This window comes from Fomitopsis serialis, assembly GCF_022376445.1.
Source record: "Fomitopsis serialis strain Sig1Antser10 chromosome Unknown B0H18scaffold_5, whole genome shotgun sequence".
Taxonomy (NCBI): Eukaryota; Fungi; Basidiomycota; class Agaricomycetes; order Polyporales; family Fomitopsidaceae; genus Fomitopsis; species Fomitopsis serialis.
Genome location: NW_025954965.1, coordinates 761,478 through 787,990, shown reverse-complemented (window position 1 = coordinate 787,990; position 26,513 = coordinate 761,478). Strand labels below are relative to the sequence as shown.

Genomic DNA, 26,513 nt, shown 5'->3' with positions numbered 1-26,513 from the left:
CAGGCTGGTGCGAGCTCGGCTCGACGTCAATGAAGGTGGCCGATGGGGAGCACGCGAAGCATGGAGTCAGCAGAGGCATTCGGTTCAACCAATTTCGCCGACTGGTTCTCGCCGCTCGATGGCGTCGTGACTCGTGACTCGACTCGTCGTCGCACACCCTCACCATCACGTGTCCCTGTGTCGACGCGTCTGCCACCCGACTCGGAGCGACTTTGCTTCTTTCCTCTGCACCGACCTCATCTACTGCGTATCCTCTCATGTCTGTCCATGAAGCCGACGCTGATATCTCACAGATCAAGATGTAATTTCCCGCCTGCAAGCTCCGATACCTGACCTTTCAACGCTGCTTCGCCTCCTCGCGTCGCCTCTCGGTTGTATCGGGCTCCTACCTCCGCGCTACAGGAAATACGATCCGAACCGTTGTCAAAGAACAGCTTCAATATATGCGGCATGTACCTCCCCTCCAGCGTGCCATTGTAGAGCATATCATCCTACCTGGGATGCCGCTCTGGTCGAGGAAGACAGCTATGATCTGGTGGAACAGTACTTCTGTCCGGATTCAATGTCATTCGCATCCGATACTGCAGGCCAGCTGGCCTTGCTTGCGTACTCCACGAACTCTCGTCGACTCTACACGAGCAAGCGATCCGCCTCCTCGTGAAGCTGTGTCGTGCGTATCCAATCGACGTCTTACATTCTGTCGTCTTCTCTGGCAAAGGAAAGCTCAGGGAGGTGACCTGGGAAGATTGCGTACGCAATATTGCAGCCTTGCCTGTGAAGGTCGCCAATGCTCTCGGAGACAGAGGCAGCATACCTGCAGAACTGCAATTCAATGTTTACTTCAACAATGTGAGTCTACGGTGTGAACGCCTCATCTACACGCTCTCCAGCAACTCTTCCCGAGGTTCGTCTTCGTATGGTACACGCAACTCACGACGACTCAACTTTTGGGGCAGGTGATACATCCTCCATCAACTATCTCCTGACGAAACTCGTGAACGTCGGCGTCTTCACCACCTCGAAGACTGCCTTGTCACAACCGTCTTTCTTCGAGACAACACTCCCTACAATTCGTCATCGGCTATCGGACACCAAAATCATACGCGACCTACTGGCAGAAATGTTGTCTGCTTCTCGTCATCGTTGACATTGCATTCCGTGCTGACGGCACTCTTCTCGTCGTTGTCGGACGTCCCTGATCGACTTGATACTCGGCAAGGCACTCGCGCCTCGGTGAAGCGGGAGGCCGTTCTGCTCAGAGAGCTGCTGGGAAGGCCTACCAAAGACAATCTAGAGATCCTGGATGCTGTCAGCGCAATCATTCTTAGCAGAGATTGGAACGAAGGTGATGCTCGCATCTTCGCATGTTGGTTCTGTGGTGCGAAAAAGGGCCGAGCGGACACGGAAGGTGTGCAGCTGTCTTCTTCGTTACCACTCCCCCATTGATCCCGGGCCGAAGTGCTGGATGTGGTACTGTGGAAAGTGGTCGACCTGTGGACTGATGTGGATTACATCAAACACTCGTTACTGTCTCGACACCGTTGTGCGTCCTCGTCTTCTCACCAACTCCAAGAATACTCATCATAGCCATGCAAGACGTCACCGCACTCCTCTTGCTAATCCTGGCCTCCTTCCGTTCCGATGCTGGTGGCAGCGCACCGTTCCAGACACTCGTGTTTCACCCTCCATTCATAACAGGCATATCTATTTACATCGCGCACCTCGACCCCACGGTGCGCCGCTGCGGCATGCTCGTCGCGGAGGAGGTCGCTCATGGCGCAGGCAGGAAGCTCGACTTCGACGATTGGACAGGCGAGGATCATGGTAAAGACTGGTGTCGGCAAATTAGAGCCCTGCTACAGGAACGCGACGCGGACGCTGACGTCGACCGCATGCCCGCCGCCGAGGACCACGACGTTGGTGAGAACGCTCGCACCCACGGACCAAATACGGCCGAGCAGGCTCCGCCGTCGGGCGCCGCATCAGGCAAAGTTGTCATCCAGGATGTCGGCTACGACTCGGACGACTCTCTCACCGGGTACGCGTCCCCGGCGCCATCTTCCCGCTCTGCATCGCCGACGCCATCGGAGCTCGCAGAGATCGAGAGGGACCCGTCGTTGAATGTGGGAAAGACAAAGGTGGCGCGGCCGATGTACCTGGCGCAGTTGGGAGAGATGGTTCGCAGCGCATCTGGGCTGCGTTCTGAACAAGAAAATATGGAGGCGCAAAAGATCGAAGTCGCTCTGAATGTCGCGGAAGAATTGATCCGCCGCAAGAGATCGTATGGGACTGAACTCGGTGAGTTATGCGCTGGTGTGCTTGTTATGCACACTAACAGCTCTGTCTGTAGAGGAGAATGCTGTCAACCTTGCTTATGGTTTCCTCGGTCTGAAAGACAACTACGATCTCCATGGTTTCGACGAAAAACGACAAGGTGCCCTGAATGCCCTGGTGGCGTGCTGCCCTCGCAAGGCTGCGCCGTAAGTGGTTCACAGTACGGTTATTCTAGCCGCTGAAATAAGTGCACCCGACCCAGAGCCTTGATCGAGCAATTCTTTCACAACCAGTACTCTACAAGTCAGCGTTTCGTGATTCTCAACGCTCTCGCCACAGGGGCAGCAGAACTCGCGTCATTACCTCTCCCATCACCTTCAGTAACTCCCGACCCCAAACGTATTTCATTTCCCAGCAAACAGCTCCCACCTGCGTTGCACAAGAAGTACCTCACTGCCGCCGATCGACACAATGCAAACGACCCAATACGGCTCCTCGTGGACGATATCAGTCGCAAGGCGATTGACAGCGGCAAAGAGGCCACCGCCGATAGGGTGCCTGGGATCGTCCGTGAGCGACACTTACGTGTACGAAAGCCGGCCAAAGTCGCGGAGGTGCCTCCGGGCACTCCAGCAACAAAACACCTCCACGAACTGGCAGGCCACCCCAAAGATATGACGTTCACAGAGGTCGCGGCGGAAATTTTCATATGCCCGTTGATCAATCGCTTCTGGCTGTTCTTGCGCGACCAGCAGACGCGGGAAGAGAGGACTGTGCATCAACCGGCGCTCCATCGCTACCGCGGAGCAGGGACGGGCCTCATTCTCAACGCTATGGTGCTCTCACGTTTCTTGGGCGCACTTGCGGTTCTGGTACACGCGGCGAGAAACGCCCCGGAGTGGTTGGCAGTCGTCGCGCCCGATGCGCTCGAATTGGCTGTCACGCTTGGGACCAGGCCTGTCTCTGCCATGGAAGGTGAGGACGAAGACGAAGACGACGCTCAGGGTCAGAACGGGGAACCGCGGAGAGGGAGAGGCAAAGAGGCAGCTGTCATGAGCTCCGCTCTCGAAGTCGCCCTGATTGTCCTGAACGGCTGCTTGGACCTGGATGGTGGGCGTTCTTTGGGGCTGGATCACACTGCCTTGTTGCTTGGCACAGGGGAGTGGGCAAAGGAGGTCTTCTCAAGACTAGATCAAGGGGAGAGGATGCTCGGAGAAGGTGGAGAGCAGGAATTTAGGCTCAGAAGGGTCGCAGCGGGCCTGGTTCTTAAAGTAGAAGAGCTATCTTCCCGCTGGAGAAGGTCAATGGTTGACGTCGGGTTAACATTGTAATCCGAACGCAGAACTTCCTGCACAACCTCTGGGATTATCAGGTGCGTCCAGTGTGAAGCGCCAGTTCATGGAACTGATTGGGTATCATGCCAGCTTCGGTACCGCTCTAGCTAGGGCCCGCTGTAACTGCGCAGCGCTGGTTTACGTCTCCGGCTTATATCGACGCACAGAGCGGGACGCATTGCAACTGCTGCAGGCCGCACTAGGTTCACATACGTGTAACGTGCCCTCGGTGCTACGCCCATGTCAAGTCACTCCTTGACCGCGGCGCTGCTTGGCCATTCAGTGCGCAATTCACACTGACGGGAAGCGCATCACCCTTGATAGCGGGGCTATGTCTGCGAGCGTTGCAGCCCCTGCTTCTATCGTTGTGTATGGCGGACCAACTGCTCGTAAACGGTACTACACCATTTACAGCAATCCATCACCGAATCACGGTTTGTTCCGCAGACGCGCGAAGAGACATCTCCTTCTCAGATTGTGTTCATAGCGATATCTCGGCGCTACCCTCTCTAGGACCGGTGGCCACGGAATGTTGGACACCGCCTCACAGAGTGAGTGCCCAGATTAGCTGCACTGACCCTACACGGAATTAGGTCTCCCCCCAGTGCTGCAACGATTAACCAATAGACGTCGGCGAGGTACAAACTCCATCGTACCAAGAAGATCTACCACTGTGCAAACAGTCTGTGCCTCGTGTTTGCCACTGACTGTCAGTTTGACAGCTGTGAGTATGCATGCGCCGGCGGATCCCTTACACGCTGGGATGTCGCGCTGAGTGTTCCTTCTCATTGACAGCTCTGACGCACTCGGCACTCACTATTCCCAGACGCCGCGGGCAAGAGGTACGATTGCAAGTTCCCAGGACGACACGCAATGAAGCTCTCCGTGGGACCGGAATCGTCTGATGCACGCACTGGCATTCCAATTCAAGTGCTATGAGAAACTGTACGCCAAACCGTGGATAGCATCTGGACCTCCCCTGCGCGATGGGCGTCCGAGGTTACGGGATGATTTCCGCACTCAGCTACCAGCGCCGTGAGCGTTATGTCTTCCCATGGCATGCTCTAAAGATCTACGTCTTTGCCAACATACACTTCGTGCGAACATGTCAGAAAACTGGTGAGTGATTCTAGTCATCTCCGCGGATGCAAGTATGCAGCGAGCTGCTCTGCTTGATCAGCACGTTCCTATGCACAGGATGCGCGGCCGGTCCACTCCCCGACATTCTGGGTGCCAGTGAATGCGCGCCGCCACGTCACATCGATTCATTTTTACATCTCAGAGGCGGATAGATATTGAGGATATCCCAAACCTAGCAACCGGATTAACAACAATGTATCAGGCAAAGTTCTTCGCACAATACCGACAAGGGACGGCGTTCAACCCAAAGGGCTGCTGTCATATCGAAACCTGAACAGTGGAGCGAAGCGACAATCAGAGTATGATCAAACTTCCGGAACTGCAGTATGGTGGCACCTCTGTGTCGTACAATCTGCGGCCGGGATGTCATTTCCAAAACTGTTACTCTGGCCCGAATAGTTGTGCGCCACTCGCTCATGTTTCTTGCGCATCCTCCGATGTCGACTCAATCGGGACAAATGTAGCGCACTGGACTGGTATAAAGGAGCTGCCCTCTCTTCCGCAGCCTTTCAGCGACATCTTGAGTCTCCTCCCACCCCTTCTTCTTTCCTTCTTCCTTGACCCCCCTTCCAATGTCTTCCGACCCCACCATTAATATTGCTTCTCCTGACGATGCCGAGAAGGGCGTCGCTGATGTCTACTCTGGAGAGATTGCTATCACTTTTGGCGACGAAAAGAAGGATTTGACCGTCCAACAAATCATTCCCGTCGTTGCAGGGGCAGCGAAAGATGAAAGGCCGGCTCAGACAACTAGCAAGCCTGCGAAGAGGAAGGTTTCGAAATGGATCCTGTGGCAGCTATGGTTCAATACATATCGGTACGCGCTCATCTTGTTCATATCCGCGGTCCAGAGGCTGACTTGTGGTTCATTTAGGAAACTATTCACTATTGTGTTCACCGCGAACATCATAATGTTTGGTTTCGCTGCGTCCGGTCGCTGGGATTACGCCAGGAAATACGGCGGTGCTATGGCCGTCGGCAATTTCAACGTCGCGGTCCTTATGCGGAACGAAATATTCGGTCGCTTCTTGTACCTCTTTGTGAATACCTGCTTCGCAAAAGTGTGTAAAGATATAACTCCCATGACTGTGGCGGGGTGCTAATCTGCGACTGCTTTAGTGGACGCCGCTCCAGTGGCGGCTGATGTGCACGTCTATTCTCCAGGTATCTCACAGGCCACTCTCCCCGGCATCATCTATTCTCTAACATCAGATGTCGCGTCTCTAGCATCTGGGAGGCATACACTCGGGCTGCGCCATCTCCGGCATCATATGGCTGATACTGAGAACCGTCGATGTATTCAGGGCCCACCAGGATGAGCACGCCGTGGTTCTGGCGTTCGGCGTTTTGACATGTATCACGATGGTGATGACTGCTGTGGCGGCTCTCCCGTGGGTGCGCAACACGCACCACAAGTACGTCTTCCGGCCTATTGCCAGTGCACGAACTCAATCTGACTTGTTGGCAGCGTCTTCGAACGCTGGCACCGGTTCATGGGCTGGTCGTCATTGGTCCTTACCTGTGAGTAGTCACCGATCTTGTCGGGATGATGTCGCTTAGTAACCGACTACCGTTTCTGTCCGCGTAGGGATGTTCGTCTTGCTCAGCGACTTGTGGGACACGACGACCAAGCAGTGGAATCTCAGCGGCGAACACATCGTCAGGCAACAAGACTTTTGGTATGTCATGTGCATGACCTTCTGGATTGCCCTCCCCTGGATTTGTACGCGAAAGGTTGCCGTTGAAGTTGAGCTCGTGCGTCAATCATGCGTTTGGGCCGTCGTGCTGTGCTGACGGAAATTTCTGCAGCCGTCCAACAAGGTCGCAGTCTTACGCTTCGAGCGAGGTATGCAGCAAAGCTTGCTGGCGCGTATCAGCAGGAGCGCAATTAAGGAATACCATGCCTTCGGTATTATCTCGTACGTAGGTGACTGAGCGGCATGAAATGGCGCTCATAGTTGCTTCAGAGAAGGGACACATGCGAAATATCACTATCTCGTCTGCGGTGTTCAAGGTCGGTGGCAATGTGTATTGGACCACCCCAGCGGTGTTCATATCTCTTTTCTAGGCGACTTCACACGTAGCCTAGTGAATGACCCGCCCAAGCATATCTGGACCCGCGAAGTCAAGGTATGGGATTTTTACTCAGCAGCGATGTAATGGTCATTAAACAACAGCATTTCATAGTTTGCAGGCGTATCCAATACCTCCAAGCTATATAAACGCGGTATCCGTATTTGCACAGGGACTGGCATCGGTGCCGCTCTTTCAACATGTATACAGTCGCCGAATTGGTGAGTTCAAAATCCAGCTCCGTCTTACCGCGTCGCTGATGACCATCAAGGTTCCTCATCTGGATAGGTATCTTCATTCAATCTTCCCAATCATCGAGACCGCTCACTCCATCTTCTCGACAGGTTCAGATCAGGAAAAGACGTTCGGTCCGACCATCAGCGGGCTCATCAAGCGCAACATCGAGCCAGAGCGTTACCTTCTTTGGGATAGCAAGGTGCGAGGCGGGCGCCCCGACACGCGGAAGATCCTCAAGGACGTGTACAAATCTTTCAACGCTGAAGGTGGGACAGATTGGTGGACCCTGACCACGCTTAGCTGATTACGTGCACCCAGTCGTCTTCATCACGTCCAACTACACCGGGAACTCGGAGATGATGCAGGTGAGCGTGCAGACTACCGCCATTCATGTCAACGCTCAGTGTCTGACATGTCGTTTCAGGCATGCAAAGAGGAGGGTATCCCGTGCTTTGGCACACTATGGGACTTCGTAAGTACACATTGATTCGTTCACAATAAACGCTCACATAGATGACCTCTCAGTGATTCGTCTTCATGGCCCGTACTACACATAGATGAATGGCCACGCATAAGTCCGAGTTTTCCGCACGCATAACATTGCAGCTATATGTACCTCCTGGCAAGCTACATTATTGACACTAGATGTCGACCGCCGTAGACGGCCATAGACGACTGTCTTGGGGTGTTTATTACGATGATAGAGGATTCGCATATAGAGGATTTAGTCCAGGCACCGTGGGCGATAGAATAGACTAGCTGTATTTACCACTGTATAGTTCAATACACTGCAACTAGCCGCATTGGCGTCTTCAGCTTCTGATTCCGCTCTGGTGCCACCAAGCAAGGTTGCAACGCATTGATGGAAAGCCTAAAGACGAGTCTGTGATCGCTCGCGACGCGTTTACAGTGTGCACGTGAGACGCGTCGCGTCCGTGGCTGAGCGTGACGTTATGCCCCGGCGTGCTTCGCGCATCCGTCGCGCAGGCTTCAGCGCACCGCTGCTTCGACCCACGACCACCGCAATGACCGACAACTTTGCCGTCGCTGCTACTCCCCAAGCCCATGCCGCCGACGTCGAGTTCCTCGTCCGGCGAGGGATGACCAAGGGCTACCAACTGATGTCTTTCGTCGCTCCACCGTTGTACGCTACCTTCGCGTTGTCTCGTTACGGCAGAGCCCAATTTTCCGTCAACCGACTGCTACGTGCCACATGGATAGGAGGTGCTGCTGGTGCGTTTGACTTCTCTCAATGTTCGAACAACAGTGTACGACGGCCCGTGTAGGCGTAGCCGGCGGCGGTGCCTTCGAGTATGCCAGGACTGTGTACTCAAACCCTGACAAAGTTCGCATCCGGCGAATCAAGGAAGTATATGACGTGAGTGCTCCTTCTGCTATTCTCGAAGATGACTATAGTCATCTTGTCGCAGACTTCCTCAATACGAGCCGACGACCATTCCACCATTGGCTCCATCCTGTTCGCTGTCTTGACCCCCGCTATAATGTGGAAGAGGGCCAGCACGGTCAATCGTGAGTAAAGTGTTACATTGCCATTATTTATTTGACGTCTGTTGGGCAGTGATTCTCGGCGGTGCCGGTATCGGGTCCGCTGTTGGTTTACTCGCACATCATGCAAGGACAGTCACTGGTGATCCTGCACCCGTAGTACGCGCACCCGATATTCCCACCACGCCAGTTGAGCCATCCCTATCCCCCTGAATGTTGACTTCAAATTCGCGGGATTTCTAAGTCAACACATACACTGATGCATCAACATCTTTACGAGACCAGGATTTCCCACCTCACGAGCGGGACTTACGCGATGATACAGTGGAGTATGGCGCACTACTGGTCATCCTGATTCCCCACCGGTTGTGGATAATGCAATTGCGACAAGGGTCGGCACTCTCATCTCTCTCGAGGAGTGCATTGCGATGTAAGCCCGAGTCTTCGCCCGAGGACATTGATTCTGCTTCTGCACTGCACTGCACCGTGAGCCAACACTCTGTGTGCTCTACTGGTATGCGTCAGCGCATTTTCTATCATGACTGGGATATTCCCGCGGCACCGCATCAACTTGTCCACTGCCCCTGCTGTAAACAGTACCCCTGCATCATCAATTTCTACCTTCGTCCTTAAGCCTCCCATCCACCACCGGATGTATCACTGCGAGGTCCTCTTCATCCTCCTTAGCCTTCGTCTCAGCCTCATTTACCCCCACATTTGTCTGCTCCGTAGGCCGCTTCCTCAGACTCGAGCCGTCGAAGTGATCGACAGGGCTCATATGCTCCCGGCCCGTGATACGGATATTGTCACGATAGTGCGCGCGAGACCAGCGCAGTGCTCGCTTCGCTACGTGCCGCCACTTGTGGACGACACTTGGCGACGGTGAGCGCTCGCGCAGGCCGGTGATTTGGCTGTCGATTGACACTTTGTGTGGAGTTTTGGAACGGGAACGAGAGTGCGATTGCGAGTGAGAGTGGTGGCTGTGATGAGAGTGCGAATGCTTATGGCGATCGTAGTGCTCGCGCCGGGCCTTCTCCGTTGAGATCACGCTCTGGGTCTTGGGGTGGAGACATTCGATGGTCGAGATGTCCGACATGCGCGACATGCGGTTCACATAGCGGCACCCTATAAACGATCCCATAAACAACTCCCTGACACTCTTCGGATTGAGGACTCACCCAGCAAATACTTGCGCACGAGCTGGCTCATCAGCTGCCCGCTCTCGTCATCCACCAGGTACCTCTTGCCCTTCATCGCAAGGAACCCATCATGACCCTGAGCCATATACTCCCTCGTGATGATCCGATATTTTCGCCCACCCTGGGTGCGCTCGATGGGCTGGCCATCCACCAGCGCAGGCGTGGGGGTAGCAGTGCCGCTGCTCGGTGCCTCGATCGAGCGTAGACTTGTCATTGACGCGTTCGCGGAGGACACGGGCGTCGGAGAGACACTCGTGCTCACGCTCTCTGTGGGCTCTTGGAGGAGCCACACGCCGAGGACGCGCTGACCCTGCGGGCGACGCGAGTCCCAGGAGACCCGGAAGCCGGAGACCACTGGGAAGCGTCTACGACAAGAGCATCAACACGGCCTCTTGGGAAGGGAAGGGACATGAGTGACGCACCCTTCTTGCGCAGGCCAGGTAGAAAGCGATTGTTCGAGCGCGTCCCAGATCGCTTCGCCATCTAATTCAAGCGCGACGATAGGATCCTCAAAGGGGAGAATCTCCATGATGTCGCCAAGTGTTACAATTCCTGCAAGTCTCAGTCAATCGATGTCAGTAGAGAAGTGAGGTATCATATACCGGGCCCGTAGACAGAATCGCCACGCAGAGTCCCTGCGCATATGAACACGCCGTCAGAGCCTCCGGCCATGTCTGGAGCCTCATCATATGCGTGTCGTAGGACGTCGGCAAACCAGTTGGCAGCTGCTGTCTGACTCGCATGCAACAAATATCAGCGATCCAACGTGCGCGCAAGACGCAGCTGGGGCGAGAGGCCGCACCTCCTGTACGCGGATCAGTTGTGAGCGGAGATCGAGCTCGACCTCTGTCTTGCACACGGGCGCCTTGAGCGCATCCGAAACGGAAGATAGGATAGACTTCAGCAGCTTTGCGATGCGCTCGTTCTTCTTCGAGCCTGGCTGTGTTGAATGTCGCTTGCCTGAGCAGGGTCTTTAACATAGGCAGGCATGTGATTTCAATCTGACCACCTACCTCGTATTTCTTTGATCACTTTGCGTCGCACGCTCCCAGGCGGTGTATCGGCCAGGTCCAAAGTAAATTCGCTCAGATCACGGAAGTCAGTCCCGCTCTTGACGATGAGCACGTCACCCTTGTCCTCCTCTGCCCCCAGCACTGGATGTGTGATATCATAGCCCTCCCAAGAGGTCACACCATGGGAAATGTAGTAGAGGTGATCATGACCACCGAGGATGAGATCTACGCCGTGCTCATCATGTATGGGACGCTTTTCTGAGCTGCAGGGAGCAAGCGCGCAATGCCTTCGCCAGAGCGATGTCCTGCAGCCAATCAACGGTCAGAGATTTGTGATCTGACGGAACTCGACTGATAAAGCCGCACGAACATTAGGAACCCTGGCTCCGAGTTTAACGGAGTTGTGAGCTATGCACTAGGAGGCTTTATGGTGTGCACATACCGTGCGTGCGTCAGAGCAATGACGATGTCGCATTTGTGTTCTCCTTCGGGATCTCGGAGACGTTTGGACAAGTCTATGCCTACTTGCGCCATGTCGCGATACTCGAAGTTCTCGGGCCATGATGAGACAGTGCCAATCCACTCTCTTACCAAGGCTCAATCAGATTGTGTGTCTCCTGGGATGAAACATGACCAGAACAGTGAGATGGACGTACTTCTCGACGAGCCCGATTAAGCCGACGCGTACGCCCGCGCGCTCGAGCACTTGAAACTCTTGCAACTGTTCAGGGATGCGAGACGTGGTGTTGTCGACGATGTTGCTGAGCAACCACGGCTGTGTCTCGCTGTGAGTACCAGTGCTCTGTCCAGCGATCGAATGAGAAGGCTACAGACGAAGTGCGTGTCCTTGATCAGCTCGGATAGATGAGGATAGCCTGGCCGTATGGGTGATCGTTGAGAAGCTACGCGAAACCGGGCACGTTTGACACTCACCGAAGTCGAAATCATGATTTCCTTGGGAATATCATTGGCATGAGACTCCAGGTACACAGAAGCAATGTCGAACCTGTCATGGACACATCCGGGGCAATTGCATTTAGGACCGGCACCTAGTATATCGACGTTAGCATCAGTGCGCCTTGGCCGATGTTACGATGCCCGAGGAAGGATCTGGATGTCACTGACCATATGACTTCCTCGTGTAACTGAGCTCTCTACGGAGGGCGAGAAGACATCGCCCGAGAAGAGAACGAGGCCGTCGCGTTTGCCGTCAGTCCGCTCGGGCCATTGGTCGCGCAAGTTGTCGAGCATCGCAGCCCATTGGGTGACGTCGATGGTCTCTGGCGATTTCGGAGACAGCTTGAAAGGTTGTACGCGATAGACATCATTGAAATGAAGGATCGGGAGAATGGCCATGGGTATCAGTCGTGCTGCAGCACTGTATTGAATGAGCTTTCTGTTTCAGACACAACAGAGTCTGTATGCAATATGCACAGCAGGTCAGACCGCGGCCGTATTGTTCGGATGGAGGCAGTACAAACGAGGATTCAGACCCAGAGGAGAGGAACGACGGTCCGACGGACAGAGTCAGACAAAACGGCATATGTATCACGTGGGGATGGCACGGGCGCGACACGTCGGTGGGTACGTCGATCACGTCGCGTTCAGCGCGCCTGGGGCGCCACCAGTGCGTGAAAAGGTCGTGCGTAAAGTCCGGGAACAAACAGAACTTGTACTGTGCTAGCTTGGTACTGGCGTGAACGTACACGACTCGGACGAGGACCCTCGGGGAGCTCGGATGGTGGTCCGTTGATCTCGGGAATGATGAGTTGATCGCCGGCGGGATGCCTCCACCGGCTATTCCGGGACCATTTCTCGGCTTCACGTCCTCGACTGGGATCCCAACGGTCCCACCGATGGCTCCTGCCGAGGATGCCGTTCCATTTCTCCTTCTGCCTGCCGTGTGCAATGCCGGACGCCTCCATATAACAGGGGATTCGTGAGGACACGGCCCCGGCTTTGGTATCCTGACCACGCACGATGCCGTCGTCGATACGGTCCACGCTCATTGGCGAGGAGGATGCCAACCCGCACTCACGCCCAGAGTCTGTCAAGCAGGAGAAGGAAGATGAGAAGGATGTCGAGGTCGCATATGGGCCCACAGAAACGCGCTATCCGGGTAGTGGCACGGCCGAGGACCCGTTCGTCGTTGACTGGGATGTCGATGATCCCGAGAACCCGTTCAACTGGTCAAAGACACGGAGATGGGTGCTCACACTCGAGGTGGGATTTATTCTAACGCTGCAAGTAGTCTTTGAACCATCCATGATGATTTACAGCTCGCCTACGCGACATGGGTATCGTCATTTTGTAGTAGCTCTTACAGTGCTGGGCTACACTACTCCGCCGTGGCATTGCATATTTCCGAAGAAGTAGCACTGCTAGGCATCTCCCTATTTGTCCTTGGGTTCATGGTTGGGTGAGCTACTGTCGCAGTGCACTCTGCCTCAAGACCTCTAACACACTACGGACATCCAGGCCGCTATTATGGGCACCTCTCAGCGAGGTGCGTTGTCTGCTGTACCAGTAGGTTGACATCACTCACAACACCCTCCACAGATGTATGGACGGGTAAATAGCCCTGCATTAGAATCACCGCTGAGACTACCTACTGAATATACTTGGCGCAGCGCATGGTGTTTATCGTCTCATATGCCGCATTTACGCTGTTGCATCTTGGGGGCGCCCTCTGTAAGAACGCCGCAACACTCCTAGCCACCCGACTGCTTGCCGGAATGTTCGGCGTGTCACGTACGTACTACTGAAGCCTGCCTGCTGTCCACCCATGACTGACCCACAGTTCTCCAGCATTTACGAACTCTGGTGCGGCACTGGCGGATATATGGCTTCCCCGGGACCGCGGCGTTGCATCCTCCTTATATGCCAGTGCACCGTTTCTCGGACCAGGTGTGGTACACTTTGCTCGTACACCCTCGTGTCACCCGCTGACACTTAGCCATGCATCAGTCGTAGGTCCTATCATCGGAGGCTGGGTGTCAACATCGCGCCTGGGCTGGCGATTCAACTTTTGGATCATGTTCATCGCGTCGGCGGTAGCCTTCATCGGCTTCATTGTGATTCTCCCTGAAACTGTAAGTGCACTTATTCCACAAACGTATCAATACAGCTGAAGCTCGGTCGCTCGCACCTTCTCTGTGTCATTCAGTATGGGCCGGTGCTGCTCAGATGGCGCGCAAGGAAGCTGCGAAGGGCAAGCGAAGGAAGGGCCGTCTATGTCTCCCATTTTGACATTGGCCGCTCGCGCGACCGTATCGCTCACTTCCGCACGAACTTTTCGCGGCCCTTCTGTGCGTCCTCTCGTAATCTTCATCGCGTGGCTTGCCGCGTGCTCAGTGTTCTGCACCAGTGTTCCTGGCGACAGAGCCCATTGTCCTGCTCTTCGCGATCTACGTCGCCGTCGCCTACGCGATCCTCTATGCCTTCTTCGCTGCGTACCCGATCGTATTCCAGCAGCAGCGGCATTGGCGCCTGGGCTCGGCGGGCTGGCGTTCATCGGCGTCGGCGTTGGGACGACGTTCGGGATGTGTCTCGCGCCCGTGCAGAACAGGTTGTACTGGGCAGCGATGGCGAAGAGTCCTACGGGGCGTGCACCACCGGAGGCGTGAGTCTATATTATATGCGCGCTAGTAAGCAGACGTCCGACAGCCAACGGACAGACGACTGTACTCCCCTATGTTTGGCGCTGTGTGTTTGCCCGTCGGGCTATTCTGGTTCGCATGGTAAGCGTTATCTCTTCCGTTGTGGGCTGCGAGATTCTCAACGAAACGTTGTGTCGCAGGACATGCACACCCTCGTATCATTGGATGCTGCCTATCGCGGCGGGGGCGCCTTTGGAACTGGTGTCGCGCTGGTCATGCAGGGCGCGACGCAGTACCTTATGGACACGTACCAGATCTACGCCGCAAGTGCACTCGCAGCGACTGTCGTCCTCCGCTCGATCTGCGCGTGCTTCTTCCCGCTGGTGATACCGATCATGTATAGGAACCTCGGGACCACTGGGCCGGTACTGTCTTCGCGATATTGACAGCGGTTTGTATGCCCTTGCCGTGGTTATTCTGGGTGAGTGTTTCGCGAGTCTCTACAGCTGGTGTTCATGTTCTCGCAGGCGTATGGTCCTGCGATACGAAACCGTTCACGCTATGCCATCAAGGATGTGATACCCTCTGATGCTGTGAAGAACTAATTAGACGAGAAGACCGCCGTGATTGCTATGGCTCAATCAAGGGCGACGATTTATTGATGATCTACATAGAGGAATGCTCACGCACTATTACGAATGTTTGCACTGGGATGCATGGATAGACTTACCAGTGTCGTACGAATCTCATAGACGTTTTGTTTACTTGCCGACTGCATTCATATACGTGTGCGAATCGCCAGGCTTTCGAACGACGACGCGACGCGATCACGGGATCTGGCGGCTGACAATTGCGTAACGCGACTGGTTCGAATGCGAACAAGCGCCCATACTCAACCTGTCCCGCAAGCGTTGGACTGTACGATCCGACAAGGCCAGCCCACGCCCATGGCCTCTGCACTTTCCTTTCCTTCAGTAGAGAGCTCTTCCTCCATCGCCCTCGATGTACCACCCCCGTCCCAGGAGCCTACCATGGCGCAGGCCATGGTACCTAACGTCTTCGTGATCCCACCAGAGGAGGAGCAGGACGAGAACCCGCCGTTTTGCTACTTCGACGCTGCGGATGCTGTGCACGAGGTACACTCTACGTCCCCGATATTGCGCGCTCGAGACCGCCCTCCATCTCTACCAGCAGATGGACAACCGCGCACCCGCGTTTCACCGGACGCTGCAGAACGACTCGCAGGACACGATCGTCTTGCCGCGGCGGGGATCCTTAGCCCTGATAGGGAGAACGTTTGAGGAGCACAAGGAAGCTCCGCAGAAGGGTCATGGACGAGGACGTCGTGGAGGTGGTCAAGGTGCGGAGGAGCGAGGGCAGGAACGACGCGGCCGAGATGCAGGGTCAGGGGATGAAGAAGTCTCGGACGCTCAGGCTGCGTGCAACAGAGGCGCTGAAGTCGATAAAGAACGTAGGCAAAATGCCTCGACGCACGTCCGCTTCTAACAGCGCTGGCTCCTGGGGCTCAGAGGAGAACGTTCGGCCCGCGCGCAAGCCCGAGCATGCAGCGGGGCGGGATACCGCACCACGCCCGAGTTCCCCGAAGCTGCCTCGCCGGAAATCGCTCACCCTCTCTCATGTCTTCGCATTCTCTCAGAATCATCGTCCGACAGCGACAGAGGTGGATACAGAATCGCCGACGTGCTCCTCGCCAGACGCGGAGAACGTCCGGTATTCAGATGGCGACTTACTACGGGAGATGAGCCCCCGCCCGAGCAGCCCCAATCTTTCACGTCGCAAGTCGCTTACGTTTGCCCAGTTCTTTACCTTCTCTCCGAACCATCGACCAACCTCGGCAGAATCCGACGTTGATCCATTAGGTATGCCCGCGGAAGGTAGTCCTCTGCCGAAGCGATACAACATGCAAACAATGCCTGCAATCGCCTCGCCGTCCAAAGCCTACTCCCAGCGGATCCACCCATCGCCCTCGATTGAGGACTATGGGCAAGTGCGCTCATCAACGCCAACAAGCCCCGTCCCGCCCGTACGCCTTAGCAAACGGAGGTCATTCCGGAATAGAATATCCGTCCTGGATCTGCAGAAGCTATTCACGCAAGGGTCGTCCTCAGCTACTGCGCCAGAACCTACGCGCAGCGATCCTGACACTGCCGGTTTGTCCAAGCTGGCGACATCCACTTCCACGGTCTCATCGTCATATTCCCTCATCTCCGTTGGCTCTCTCTCAGAAGACGAGCTACGGAGACGTAGTGAGGATCGAGGACCGCTTGAAGATCAATATGGGGGGGAACTGGACATGGAGATGCGACTGGACTCGCTGCATTTCGACTCATTGCACTTCGACCCGGACGAATTCTGACGAAATGGTGTAAATCGTGTTCCCCCCTTCAGGTTACAGGTAATGATCCGCATCCGTACATCCCGAGACGGACACCGCAATCCCTTTCATGCCCCCTACGACAGCAACATGTTTTCACCGATGTATGATACCAACGTAGCGCGACCCCTCGCATCGCATCTTGCATACTCATTCATTCACCGCTTTCGTTCGTCGTTCGTCAGCCATGCTGCTATCCTTCGCTATGTACTAGCTCTCGCCACTTCCACGTCGCTTTCGTTTTTGCTTTCGGAATCGTACCATGTTCACACGCATGTTGGCAGTTATTTATGTGTAACGTTCAGGAGCATGCTACGCACGCGCATCAGTAAGATGGGCTCTGAGTGCAAACTCCTGCGGGTACTGCTTGCCAGTGACTGTCGTGCTCGCGACCCGCCGCGTACACTGTAACAGGCGCGCCACGGTCACGTGCGGCCATTCTCCATCACTCGGGATGGGAACTGATACCAACGGGCCGCACAACGTCCAGGGTGAGTCAATTCCAACCTCTTAGTAACACTCCCGCTTGACTGACTCACGACTGAGTCAGATTGCAAACAAGTAGTACAAGAACGCCCGTAGCGGAAGGGTAGATGGCAGAACGTGCAAACCCATCATCATGACCACTGCGGCCGATAGTGATCCCGAGAAACTCTGGCTGGAGACTCCGCTCATCCACTCACCGCACATCTCTGCTCGTCTCAATTGTAATGTGTATCTGAAGCTTGAGGTACGAATTCTTATTCCTGGTACACAAAGTCTACGTGGCCAATGTACGACAAGAACAGCACTTTCAGCCTGGGCAGTCCTTCAAGTCGCGCGGGATATCATACTTCATCTTGCACGCGCGTCGCCAACGCGGACCTGATGTTCATGTCATTATTGCCTCCTCAGGGAATGCCGGCCTCGCTGCAGCGTGCGCGTCCAAGGCACTACGCCTTCGGTGTACTGTCTTCCTTCCAGAGGGTGTCGACGCATCCACCGTAGAGTTCATGAAACGAGAAGGCGCAGAGATCGTCACGGCAGGCAAGATCTACCTCGACGCCTCTAGAGCAGCAGAGCAGGCTGTAGCGGCCGACTCAAACGCGTATGCATGACCCGTTGGCTTACCCACGGCGAACATAGCTAACGAACTCTTCATCTCGGCAACATCTGCTGACTAGTGTCATGGTACCTGCATACAACGAGCCTCTCCTCTGGGAAGGCCATAGCTCGATGATCGCAGAGCTCACCCGACAGCTACCCAACAAAGCCAAGCCGGACGCCATCTTCTGCAGCGTCGGCGGCGCCGGTCTCTGTGGCGGAGTTATGCTCGGCTGCAAGTCGGTCGGATGGGATGACGGTCAGTCCCCCTTCTCCGCGCTCGTCAGAGCTTCTCACTGATTTGTCCGTCAGTTCCTGTCGTCGCTCTCGAGACCACGGGATCGAGCTGTTTCTACCAGTCACTCGCTCTCAACCCTGGTGCGTTCTCCACCACAACTGAGCCCGCGAAGGGTGTCCGACCTGTGCATTGCGACAAGTACGACGTGACCGTTGCGCACCTTCCCACTCTCACTTCACGCGCGACGTCGCTAGGTGCGAGCTCGCCTGCTTCGGGGTCCGTGCGCATGGCGCTTGACAGAAAGGGCGGCATAAAGAGTGTCTGCGTAGACGACGAACTAGCTATGCAAGCTGGACTACTCTTTGCCAGTAGGCCTTCCCATGTGATGATCGTGGACCAGCTTTCTGACGGCTCGCGTTGCAGACGAACACAAGATACTCGCGGAGCTCGCCTGCTCGACCACGCTCGTACCGGCGTACTCCCGCGAGCTGTTCAACAAACTTGTACCACCGTCCACGTCTGGGGATCCGCGAACCGTCGTCTTCGTTGTGTGCGGAGGGTTCAAGATCTCGGTCATGGAATTCGACGAGTATCGGACCATCGTAGAGAGCAAGTTGAAGAGACAGACACACTGGGAGGTTTTGTGTAATGGTGAGCAGTGGAAGATTGCCGTGTGAGCACTGGGTTGTCTACTCTGCAGACACTGTACTGTTGCCCACTGTATTCGCACGTACTGCATCTAACTGATAGGTACATACCGCTGCCGTGGTCATGTATCATGATGCTGTCGTAAGATTCCTATGTTTCGCTGTCGGCGTGTGTCTGACAATATGCATGATCCACACGATGGTTCAGCGCTGATCGCGAGTCGGGATCCTGTTCGCCCGGTACATGCCGGCCGCGTGTGTGGGTGTGTGGCTGGCCACAGGATGCAAGGCGAGGCAGGCAGATGCTCCATCTCTTGTATTCCTGACATACCAGCTAATTCCATATTGTTAGACCCCCTCCCGAAAATGTGTGCACAGGCGGAGGGCCTTCGCCTGGCCTTGTTTTCAGGTGATCCGCACGCGTGCCGGTCGACCTCGGCCTCAAATTTCGTTGAGTTCTCGACACTGCTCGTTATGGTGAAATGTTGACGGGCACACAGAAGGAATACCAAGGCCGACGAATCCCGCCTGTACACTCCTTTCGGCGCGGGATCTAGCATCATGGAATTAGCTGACATGTGGTTCTCTGTTGCCACCGCCCCTGCCTTGCGACTAAAGTAACGATCCCGGTTCGGTGCTGAGTATGCCACCCGTCCCACGATAGCCAATGAGCCCCTTAAGCCCAAGCGCGTCTTGGGCAGCACTGACACTGTACATGCTGACTTCCAGGCTGACTACCGTCACGGTGGTACAATACATGCCGTGTGGTCACTTCAATCAAGGTTCTTTGATGGTTCGCAGGTATATATGTATGCGACACGTTGCTGCACCACTTGCAGACTGGTTCGCAGCAATGTCTGCGGGCGAGGTCGGATATGCGATGGCAATGCTCGATGTAGGGTGAGTTGTGCCGGTCCTCGTGTACTTGACGACTAATGCGAGGGCTCGCAGATTCGTGGAAAACTGCTGCTATTCCGCAGCGTGCAGTAAGTGCCTTCTGCTGTGTTGCGTAGGTGTCCTTGGCTTACATGCACAGCAATCTACACATATGACCGCTGTCTCACCTTCTGGCGGGAATTCGACCTGTTATGGCGACATCGAAGCATGTCTGTAGCAACTGGATTGTACCTGTTACTGCATTTTTCCATTGCAGTGTACCTATATTTGACCGTTATATTGGGACTCTTCGTCACCAAATGCGAGGTGAAGTACAATCTCCTTTGGGTGCGGCAAACAGGCTGACCTTGCTGTAGAGGTAGAACATCCCGCCATGGTCCCAGGCTTACTCATGACCAGGACTGCCTCATGTAGCGGTCACATCTTGAATGTGATAGTGATATGCGCCGGCGCAATGTTCCATATTGCTAATGGCGGTGCGAAGGAACTTCTACTCAGACTGCCATATCCCCACTCACAGTATCCGCCTTTCCCTCACAGTCTTCACGGCATTGCGTGCCTACGCCATCAGTAATCGCTCCGTGCCACTCGCGGTCGCAATTTGCCTGTTCTCTCTAGTGGAGGCCGCGATAGATGTTGTACGTCCGTTCATCTTCACCTCTATGCAAACTCTCTCAAGAGCCACGACCGTCAGTATGAGATTTGCTCCCTCACCGAGGTATCCGTACCCCAACCTGTTGGCTGCGAGATCACCAGCGGCGGCAACCCTGCAATTGATCGGTACGCCTCATGTCCTGTATAAGATACTTGACTAGTTTCGATTCACTGTGCACTCTAGATCATGTGCGGAGCTTTTCCGTTTGACTTGTAACTGACTCTCGTGACGACCTGATCATGTCATAATTCAAACAGTGTACCCTGCTGGGCAAGCATCCACCGTTATCCCCGAGGTATTGCTGTTGGCGGCGACCTGGCGCTATGTCTACACGGCCAAGCTCGCCAACGACGTGCAGACTGATATCCCTTTGGCAAAGCTCTTCCTTAGAGATGGTAAGTCAGCATTAATCGGTTGCCTTCGTGTCTGATCCTTCTCCCCGAATAATGCGCCCCACTGACAGGCACAATGTATTTTGTGTGAGTCCCTGTACAACGCGCCCGGGCACGCTCAGACTGACCTAGCCAAGTGCAATCTTCCTCCTCATGACCATCAATATCGTCCTGGACGCGACTACAGTCAGTGTCACTCGTGCTTCTTCGGTGCATACACCCACTCCAAATCTCACGCGACCTGTTAGAGTGTCATCGGAGACATAATTCCCATTGCCTACGCGTGCGTCATTTGCCATGCTCGAGGGTACGATCCGTTTGAGACATCGAACAGATTGCAAACAATTCTGCTCTCGCACTTCTACCTCAACTTACGGGAAGCGTACTTCTCTGGTGTCGACACATCTGCCCCATCACAAATATCCGACATCCGTTTCGCGCGTCTGGTAGGAAGCCTCACCGGGTCGCCTGCCCGCGGGCCAGGCAATTCTCCGGAGGACATGACTATGGGCAGCGACTGGGAATTGGGCGAGGGATTAGCGGATGTGCGAGAAATCGATGTCGAGCAACCGGCAGCGGCGAGAGGTAGTAACGCGGAACTCGAGACCGGCACCTCACGCCTACTCGAGGAGTCAGGGCATCCTTCCGTAGGGGTTCCGAGGGTCGTATTCGTTATCGCATGACCTTCCTTCATTTGTCGCTCTGGTTTTGACCGTTCGCTGTATGACATCGTCTACTAGTACTCAGCGGAGGATTGGTGTATTGATTACACCACGCACATAGGCCACTCCGAGTCACGTCACCTTCACGGCTACCAATGCATCGACTTGCCACGACCCTTGTTTGGCTGCGCAAGAAGTTCTTCGGCATAGTAGTATCAATAGATATCGCACAATTTTAGTCCGCATATGTCCGCAAAAAGGTAGGAACGGTACTATGATACACATGTAGAATGGGAAGATGACAAACGACGTGCCTGATGCATTGCACAGGACACTTACGCAATCTGGGCTTTTAGTACTTCTCAGCCAGGACTGTGGAAGTACATTAGAACGACGGCTAAGCAAATGGAGGCGCGAAGACGTACTCAGGGCTACGAGGGACGTCCAGCCCGTGAATGGGTGACTGGCAAAAGCTGATTCAGCGACGACAAGCGCACCGAAAGCCGCATGTGAACATACCTTCTCCTTCCTTCTCCTGAAACAGCGTCATACTGTTCCCATACGTAGCCTGTCCTTTGATACTCCTGAGGCCGTCTCAGCGTTCTGGACAACGTAGAAAGACAGCAAGATAATTTATTACCTTGAAGGCGTTGTCCACAACGTTCCTTCTCAACTCCGAGTAAATCTCCTGTGCACGCTGCCGGTACGGACCCTCCTGGACAGCATACGTCTGCGAAGGACATCTCCGTCAAAACACATCAATCGCACACATTGAATGGAGACCGCACCTTATAAAGCGACTGCAGAGCGAGGAAGTTCATCTGCATCCATATCGGGCCCTTCCAGTAGTTCTCGCCCTTGCCGAACTCAGGATGCGAAATAGACAGACTACGCAGGCCGAACGGAGACCAAAGGTGTTCCGGGTCGCGGACGATGTCGAGGATCGCGCCGAGGTGCGGCGAGTCGGGGGGAAGGAGGCCTAGCAGCATGGGGAAGATGGAGAGGTACCCTCTGTGGCATACGTGGTAGGACTCATCTGAAGGGACATGTCAATGGGTCAGCTTAGATGGACTAATAGATTCGGACGCACCATCGTTATCTACCCCGACGTCGCAATACATCTGGTTCTCCTCACTCCAATGCAGATCTAAGACACCGCGCACGATCAGATCACCGGGACTCACCACAAGCCACCACAAACTCACCATCAATATTACCGATCGTCGCCTTTTCAATCTCCTCAAACGCAGCGGCATCGTCTACCTCACCGACGAACTCCGCGATCTCCCGCATCGTCCGCGAGAAGAACGCCATCCAGCTGATCAGATCGAGATGCAGTTCGCCGGCATGCGGCGGTCCACGCGGGTAGTCGTCCATGCCGCTGGTCAGGACGTGCTGTTCGCTGCGCCCGCGCCAGCGGTACGCCTCCGTGCGCGAGCGTGCCTTGCGGCCATATTGCTTGATCTGCCCGCGTTGCGTGCGCCGGAACCAGTCGTAGTGCCGTTTGAGCGGTGCATAGATTGACCTCAGGTAGGACGTCGCCAGCGCGTGGTCCGTGACGTACTTGCTACCTGGGTGGGACACAGCGCCAGTGAGCGGGACCTGTGAGCCGGCACCCATGCCAACGTCCATTCCTAGGTCTGCGTCGGACAGACCACCAGAGGAGGCCTTGATACGATGGATGAACGCAGTGACGGCCATCGCAAGCGTGGGCGGATTTGCGTTTGTCGGGACTTGTGTCTGGAACTCAGGTGGCACCTGATGGTGTCTAGAGTCTAAGTGCAGTCCCGACCCAACGACAAAGCTCTACGCACTTTGCTGCGGGCTTCCTCGCCAAGGATCTGTTCCCGTGCGACCCAGCCATCTTCATCAATCAGGTTGATCCAGTCCTTCAAGATCTCAAGACTGGCAAGCGTGAGCACGATGAACATATACCAACCGAACGCACTTACCTGAGGTCGTTATCCCATTCGCCGATGTGCAGTAAATGGAACCCTTCGTCCCTGTCGTATCATAGTATGAGAAAAGAATAATCGACTGAAGTGGATACGCACCAGTAGAACCCTCTTGGAAAGAAGCTTCTGCTGGGCGTTGCCGTCAGCAGAGCTTTCGGCTCAGTCAACCGGGCGCCTTCATCGATATCTAAATTGCTTTCGGAAGCGTCGTCTTCTTCCTTGTCCCACTCAAATCTGAACCCCTTGTTCACAATCGAAGTACCGTAGAAATAGCCGATGCCCCCTATCAGGTTGGACGTTATGGCCTTTGAGAAGCTTTTCAGTGCTTCCGGGTCGGTGGTAGGATAATCAGCGGGTACGGCGAGCACGGTGTCGAAGCGCTTGTCGTACTTCGAGAGCAGAGCAGGTATCCCTTCTTCTAGCACAGAGGCTACAAGAGGCGGTTCAGTATCAGCCACTGACGCTATCTGAGATAGCTCACCATCCAACGGTTGCTTCGCGCTCTCACTCTCGTAGTACACATCAAATTGGAAAGGACCGTCGAAGAGTTTCTGTACTGCATATAGGTTGCTTGCAGAGTACACTTCGTCCGATAGTTGCAACGTGAAGGATGGATCGGGAAGACCTTTGCTTGTATCCTGATACGCCCCCAAGGCGTCACGCGCATGGTCCAGGATGTTTTTCAAAATGAACTCTTCAGTCAATTTAGTCAGGCTCCGTGTCACGCAAGAAGGAAACCGGAGCAAACCTCTTGCTTGCCAGATCGTGCCAGGCTGGGCACGAAGGCCAGCGAAATGAGTCTTGCCAATGCGGTGCGCATGGTCGTGGGCGAACGGGCCGCTCTCGACATGTCGATTATTCGGCCCTACAAGGCAGCTATTCAACGAGTTACCAAATCACTGAGAGTGAGTTCACTTACCATCCACAATGCGGATCGAGAACTCATCCAAGTCCGGAGAATTACCCATAATCTTGGCAGGCCCATTGAAACCCTACGGCCGACATGAGGCAAGACTCTGTCAAATGCGAAGACATCACCAACGTTCTCGTTCTCCTCATTCTCCATCTCTAGCCCTCCGAGGCCCTCCAGCCCAGCATAAAAAATGGCGGATATCCGACTAGGAAATGCTTGTTGTCCTGTCTGCTTGTGCTGATCCGCCAAACGTAATGAGGTACGAACCTGGATTCAGCGGTTCTCCTTTGATGCGTGCGGCCCAACTTCCGCCGTGGGCTCCCCCTGGTACTTTCAGGAACTCAGTCGTGATGACGACGTTATTCGGAGCATCCTTGATGACTTGTACCCCGCCTTCGCGTGCATCGTACTCTGTCCAAGTGTAACCGCTTAGACCGTCTCCCTGATCACAGTTATGTCGTGCGCCTGAGGCAATGCTCATTGTCAGAATCTCCAGCAGAGTTCACAGCCTGGACTGACGGGTGAGGGACTGGTAGTCTTGTGTGCCATACCACAAGAGACCTGTCATGAGCGACTGCGGGATCCTGGGCCTGAGCCCAAAGTAGAGATTGGGGCGGTATGCGCCCCATAGCAGAGACTCGGAGTCGTTTCCTGACTGCGCGAGGGCGGCGGGGACGAGAGGCAGGAGGGCCCACCAGAGACGCATTGCTAGCTGAGGTCGACGCGTACAGAGAACGTGGCGGGCGCCTGCAGGTGATCGTGTCCGCCACCGTCGCGACGCGCCGCCCAGTCAATCGCCCGAAAAGGCAGGTGTTTAAGAACAGACGCGCGACTGTCAGGCTGCCGTGCGTTGGCGCCGGCGCCCGCGCAGCTATAAACATGGCTCATACCCATGCTCCTTCCTCCAGGCCTCCATCCACAGCCGCGCTCTCTGCGGCTCCCGCTCGTTATATTCTCTTCCCTCCACCGTCTTTATGTCGGACGACGAACATGTCGCCATATTTTGGGACTACGGTGTGTCCCACGGCACCTTCGGGCCCGAGAAGTGCTGATCTCCAGTTTACGTGTTACAGAGAACTGCTGCCCGTCGAGCAGTATGACCGGCTATGACATCGTCAACAATATTCGCGAGATTGCACATACCTATGGAAGCGTGAAGCTCTTCAAAGCCTACCTGGAACTCTCCGAACAGTCACCAAAGTCCACTATCCTACGTTCCGAGTTACAGTCATGTGGTGTGTCTCTCACCGACTGCCCGCATAATGGAAGGAAGGACGTTGCCGATAAGATGATGATTGGTCGGTGCTTCATGCTTCGCAGCCTCGTCTTCCATCCTAACATAGCGATCTGTACCCGACTTAGTGGACATGCTTACTTACGCATTGGACACTCCGGCCCCAGCGACCATCGTCCTCATCTCCGGAGACAGAGACTTTGTATATGCAGTGTCGGTGCTGCGCCTCCGACGATACCGTGTTGTCCTCGTTGCACCGCATTCGACACACAACAGCCTCAGATCGCAGGCAACTGCTGTTCTCGACTGGGGCACTGACATCCTCGGGAAGGAGAAGCCCGCTTCGGGTCTTCCTACCCCTGGAGACCAGCCGCGTTCCGGGCACAGGAGAGCGCAATCATCCGTCAACTCGACGCTTGCTCAAGCTTCGCCCCTCGCACCCAAATCCTCGCGTCGCCTTTCCTTCCGCGACCCTCTCCAGCAACGGCCTACCATCGAACCTTTGCAGACCCCAGCGTACACCAGAAGTCCCCGCGCGCCGACTACGCCTCTGCAGGCAGCATGGACACCAGATGGAGGTGATACGCCCGACACAGCAGGATCAGGCGGCAGCCTGCTACGTCCCCAGGGGCCGACCCAAGTAGGCCTACCTACTCCATCGTCCGAGCCGGGCTCTACTAGACTGATGTCGAAGACCATGCCTGACGAGGCCATCGATCTTGGCGATTCCGGGCCCGACATTGCCGATCTGAACCTTCATCTCAAGAACCTCAGCAGTAGCCGGACGCCTTCGAACAGCTCTCCATCGGTAAGTTTGACTCTTCATATTAATGTATGGGACTGCTTCTGACGTGCAACTACTAGCCATACATCTCTGTCACGCCTGTGGAGGAGAGCAAGACGGATGAGTGGCCTGCCCGGGTGAAATTGACGGGCACACCTGCCATTCCTGAAGTCCCGTGTGCAGGACCAAGCAAAGATGCCGCCAGCGTTCCACGCCCTTCTTCTCTCTCGCCGGTAGAGGTGAAGGCTCTCTTCAGAGGTGGCGATGCTTTTCCCGTCCCGCC

At 55.1% G+C, this 26,513-nt stretch overlaps 11 protein-coding genes across 11 annotated transcripts; 9 read left to right on the top strand and 2 right to left on the bottom strand.

Moving 5' to 3' along the window:
- Positions 1-60: 60 nt before the first annotated feature.
- Positions 61-3,605, top strand: B0H18DRAFT_1082665 (telomeric DNA binding protein; the record flags this gene model as incomplete). The annotated part of the gene is made up of 10 exons (XM_048031566.1): positions 61-133; positions 294-452; positions 483-623; positions 644-904; positions 957-1,041; positions 1,119-1,408; positions 1,460-1,543; positions 1,597-2,298; positions 2,351-2,480; positions 2,537-3,605. The coding sequence occupies 10 exons, from the start codon at positions 61-63 to the stop codon at positions 3,603-3,605; spliced, it is 2,994 nt and encodes a 997-aa protein (XP_047898785.1).
- A 1,715-nt stretch (positions 3,606-5,320) lies between these two features.
- On the top strand, positions 5,321-7,545 carry B0H18DRAFT_869295 (uncharacterized protein; the record flags this gene model as incomplete). The annotated part of the gene is made up of 14 exons (XM_048040003.1): positions 5,321-5,565; positions 5,623-5,809; positions 5,868-5,912; positions 5,976-6,163; positions 6,217-6,269; positions 6,337-6,503; positions 6,558-6,667; positions 6,716-6,762; positions 6,817-6,878; positions 6,936-7,042; positions 7,093-7,109; positions 7,166-7,324; positions 7,377-7,423; positions 7,483-7,545. 14 exons carry the CDS (start codon positions 5,321-5,323, stop codon positions 7,543-7,545), a joined length of 1,497 nt encoding a protein of 498 aa, XP_047898784.1.
- Positions 7,546-8,040: 495 nt separating this feature from the next.
- B0H18DRAFT_902585 (uncharacterized protein) lies at positions 8,041-8,844 on the top strand. The gene is made up of 4 exons (XM_048041468.1): positions 8,041-8,291; positions 8,345-8,436; positions 8,489-8,588; positions 8,638-8,844. The coding sequence occupies exons 1-4, from the start codon at positions 8,084-8,086 to the stop codon at positions 8,775-8,777; spliced, it is 540 nt and encodes a 179-aa protein (XP_047898783.1). The 5' UTR covers positions 8,041-8,083; the 3' UTR covers positions 8,778-8,844.
- A 330-nt stretch (positions 8,845-9,174) lies between these two features.
- B0H18DRAFT_1114750 (Metallo-dependent phosphatase) lies at positions 9,175-12,132 on the bottom strand (the record flags this gene model as incomplete). Its single annotated transcript, XM_048033162.1, has 12 exons — positions 9,175-9,689; positions 9,743-10,128; positions 10,186-10,315; positions 10,366-10,495; positions 10,566-10,723; positions 10,777-11,081; positions 11,219-11,362; positions 11,433-11,551; positions 11,611-11,651; positions 11,710-11,730; positions 11,783-11,825; positions 11,902-12,132. 12 exons carry the CDS (start codon positions 12,130-12,132, stop codon positions 9,175-9,177), a joined length of 2,223 nt encoding a protein of 740 aa, XP_047898782.1.
- Positions 12,133-12,611: 479 nt separating this feature from the next.
- Positions 12,612-15,144, top strand: B0H18DRAFT_978986 (major facilitator superfamily domain-containing protein). Its single transcript, XM_048044365.1, has 12 exons — positions 12,612-12,764; positions 13,255-13,282; positions 13,407-13,527; positions 13,585-13,683; positions 13,744-13,868; positions 13,943-14,084; positions 14,248-14,398; positions 14,454-14,516; positions 14,576-14,636; positions 14,657-14,758; positions 14,779-14,856; positions 14,903-15,144. Exons 1-12 carry the CDS (start codon positions 12,757-12,759, stop codon positions 14,978-14,980), a joined length of 1,056 nt encoding a protein of 351 aa, XP_047898781.1. The 5' UTR covers positions 12,612-12,756; the 3' UTR covers positions 14,981-15,144.
- A 751-nt stretch (positions 15,145-15,895) lies between these two features.
- B0H18DRAFT_978979 (uncharacterized protein) lies at positions 15,896-17,092 on the top strand. The gene has a single exon (XM_048044364.1). The coding sequence runs from the start codon at positions 16,135-16,137 to the stop codon at positions 16,750-16,752; it is 618 nt and encodes a 205-aa protein (XP_047898780.1). The 5' UTR covers positions 15,896-16,134; the 3' UTR covers positions 16,753-17,092.
- A 185-nt stretch (positions 17,093-17,277) lies between these two features.
- Positions 17,278-18,778, top strand: B0H18DRAFT_978977 (tryptophan synthase beta subunit-like PLP-dependent enzyme). Its single transcript, XM_048044363.1, has 5 exons — positions 17,278-17,500; positions 17,559-17,857; positions 17,934-18,112; positions 18,166-18,459; positions 18,515-18,778. The coding sequence occupies exons 1-5, from the start codon at positions 17,390-17,392 to the stop codon at positions 18,766-18,768; spliced, it is 1,137 nt and encodes a 378-aa protein (XP_047898779.1). The 5' UTR covers positions 17,278-17,389; the 3' UTR covers positions 18,769-18,778.
- A 582-nt stretch (positions 18,779-19,360) lies between these two features.
- On the top strand, positions 19,361-20,264 carry B0H18DRAFT_978973 (uncharacterized protein). The gene is made up of 5 exons (XM_048044362.1): positions 19,361-19,379; positions 19,468-19,638; positions 19,690-19,724; positions 19,775-20,111; positions 20,176-20,264. The coding sequence occupies exons 2-4, from the start codon at positions 19,496-19,498 to the stop codon at positions 19,978-19,980; spliced, it is 384 nt and encodes a 127-aa protein (XP_047898778.1). The 5' UTR covers positions 19,361-19,379; positions 19,468-19,495; the 3' UTR covers positions 19,981-20,111; positions 20,176-20,264.
- Positions 20,057-21,114, top strand: B0H18DRAFT_978970 (uncharacterized protein). The gene is made up of 8 exons (XM_048044361.1): positions 20,057-20,111; positions 20,176-20,273; positions 20,330-20,415; positions 20,474-20,478; positions 20,548-20,685; positions 20,754-20,769; positions 20,820-20,965; positions 21,017-21,114. Exons 1-7 carry the CDS (start codon positions 20,090-20,092, stop codon positions 20,947-20,949), a joined length of 495 nt encoding a protein of 164 aa, XP_047898777.1. The 5' UTR covers positions 20,057-20,089; the 3' UTR covers positions 20,950-20,965; positions 21,017-21,114.
- A 463-nt stretch (positions 21,115-21,577) lies between these two features.
- On the bottom strand, positions 21,578-25,242 carry B0H18DRAFT_492624 (glycoside hydrolase). Its single transcript, XM_048038290.1, has 17 exons — positions 25,103-25,242; positions 24,732-25,052; positions 24,480-24,677; positions 24,342-24,427; positions 24,219-24,291; positions 24,048-24,164; positions 23,781-23,993; positions 23,399-23,729; positions 23,297-23,347; positions 23,159-23,249; positions 22,550-23,102; positions 22,435-22,491; positions 22,133-22,380; positions 21,985-22,074; positions 21,864-21,928; positions 21,770-21,807; positions 21,578-21,716 (listed from the first exon to the last, which is right to left on the bottom strand). The coding sequence occupies exons 2-17, from the start codon at positions 24,916-24,918 to the stop codon at positions 21,697-21,699; spliced, it is 2,418 nt and encodes an 805-aa protein (XP_047898776.1). The 5' UTR covers positions 24,919-25,052; positions 25,103-25,242; the 3' UTR covers positions 21,578-21,696.
- On the top strand, positions 25,187-25,756 carry B0H18DRAFT_869679 (limkain-b1-type NYN domain-containing protein; the record flags this gene model as incomplete). Its single annotated transcript, XM_048040038.1, has 3 exons — positions 25,187-25,226; positions 25,286-25,510; positions 25,575-25,756. Coding segments are annotated over 3 exons (447 nt in total), but the record flags the coding sequence as incomplete, so codon positions are not given.
- Positions 25,757-26,513: the final 757 nt, after the last annotated feature.

Coding starts and splice junctions, on each gene's coding strand:
- B0H18DRAFT_902585 (XM_048041468.1), top strand. CDS start 8,084: ATGACCGACAACTTTGCCGTCGCTGCTACTCCCCAAGCCCATGCCGCC. Junction 8,292..8,344: donor ATGGATAGGAGGTGCTGCTG/GTGCGTTTGACT, acceptor CGGCCCGTGTAG/GCGTAGCCGGCGGCGGTGCC. Junction 8,437..8,488: donor GAATCAAGGAAGTATATGAC/GTGAGTGCTCCT, acceptor ATCTTGTCGCAG/ACTTCCTCAATACGAGCCGA.
- B0H18DRAFT_978986 (XM_048044365.1), top strand. Junction 13,528..13,584: donor CGGAATGTTCGGCGTGTCAC/GTACGTACTACT, acceptor ACAGTTCTCCAG/CATTTACGAACTCTGGTGCG. Junction 14,517..14,575: donor GGGCTATTCTGGTTCGCATG/GTAAGCGTTATC, acceptor GTTGTGTCGCAG/GACATGCACACCCTCGTATC.
- B0H18DRAFT_978979 (XM_048044364.1), top strand. CDS start 16,135: ATGAGCCCCCGCCCGAGCAGCCCCAATCTTTCACGTCGCAAGTCGCTT.
- B0H18DRAFT_978977 (XM_048044363.1), top strand. CDS start 17,390: ATGACCACTGCGGCCGATAGTGATCCCGAGAAACTCTGGCTGGAGACT. Junction 17,501..17,558: donor ATGTGTATCTGAAGCTTGAG/GTACGAATTCTT, acceptor CGACAAGAACAG/CACTTTCAGCCTGGGCAGTC. Junction 17,858..17,933: donor GTAGCGGCCGACTCAAACGC/GTATGCATGACC, acceptor TCTGCTGACTAG/TGTCATGGTACCTGCATACA.
- B0H18DRAFT_978973 (XM_048044362.1), top strand. CDS start 19,496: ATGCCGTGTGGTCACTTCAATCAAGGTTCTTTGATGGTTCGCAGGTAT. Junction 19,639..19,689: donor ATGGCAATGCTCGATGTAGG/GTGAGTTGTGCC, acceptor GAGGGCTCGCAG/ATTCGTGGAAAACTGCTGCT. Junction 19,725..19,774: donor CTGCTATTCCGCAGCGTGCA/GTAAGTGCCTTC, acceptor TTACATGCACAG/CAATCTACACATATGACCGC.
- B0H18DRAFT_978970 (XM_048044361.1), top strand. CDS start 20,090: ATGTTCCATATTGCTAATGGCG. Junction 20,112..20,175: donor GTTCCATATTGCTAATGGCG/GTGCGAAGGAAC, acceptor TTTCCCTCACAG/TCTTCACGGCATTGCGTGCC. Junction 20,274..20,329: donor TGGAGGCCGCGATAGATGTT/GTACGTCCGTTC, acceptor CACGACCGTCAG/TATGAGATTTGCTCCCTCAC.
- B0H18DRAFT_492624 (XM_048038290.1), bottom strand. CDS start 24,918: ATGCGTCTCTGGTGGGCCCTCCTGCCTCTCGTCCCCGCCGCCCTCGCG. Junction 22,492..22,549: donor GACGATCGGTAATATTGATG/GTGAGTTTGTGG, acceptor GCGGTGTCTTAG/ATCTGCATTGGAGTGAGGAG. Junction 21,717..21,769: donor GACGTCCCTCGTAGCCCTGA/GTACGTCTTCGC, acceptor GTACTTCCACAG/TCCTGGCTGAGAAGTACTAA.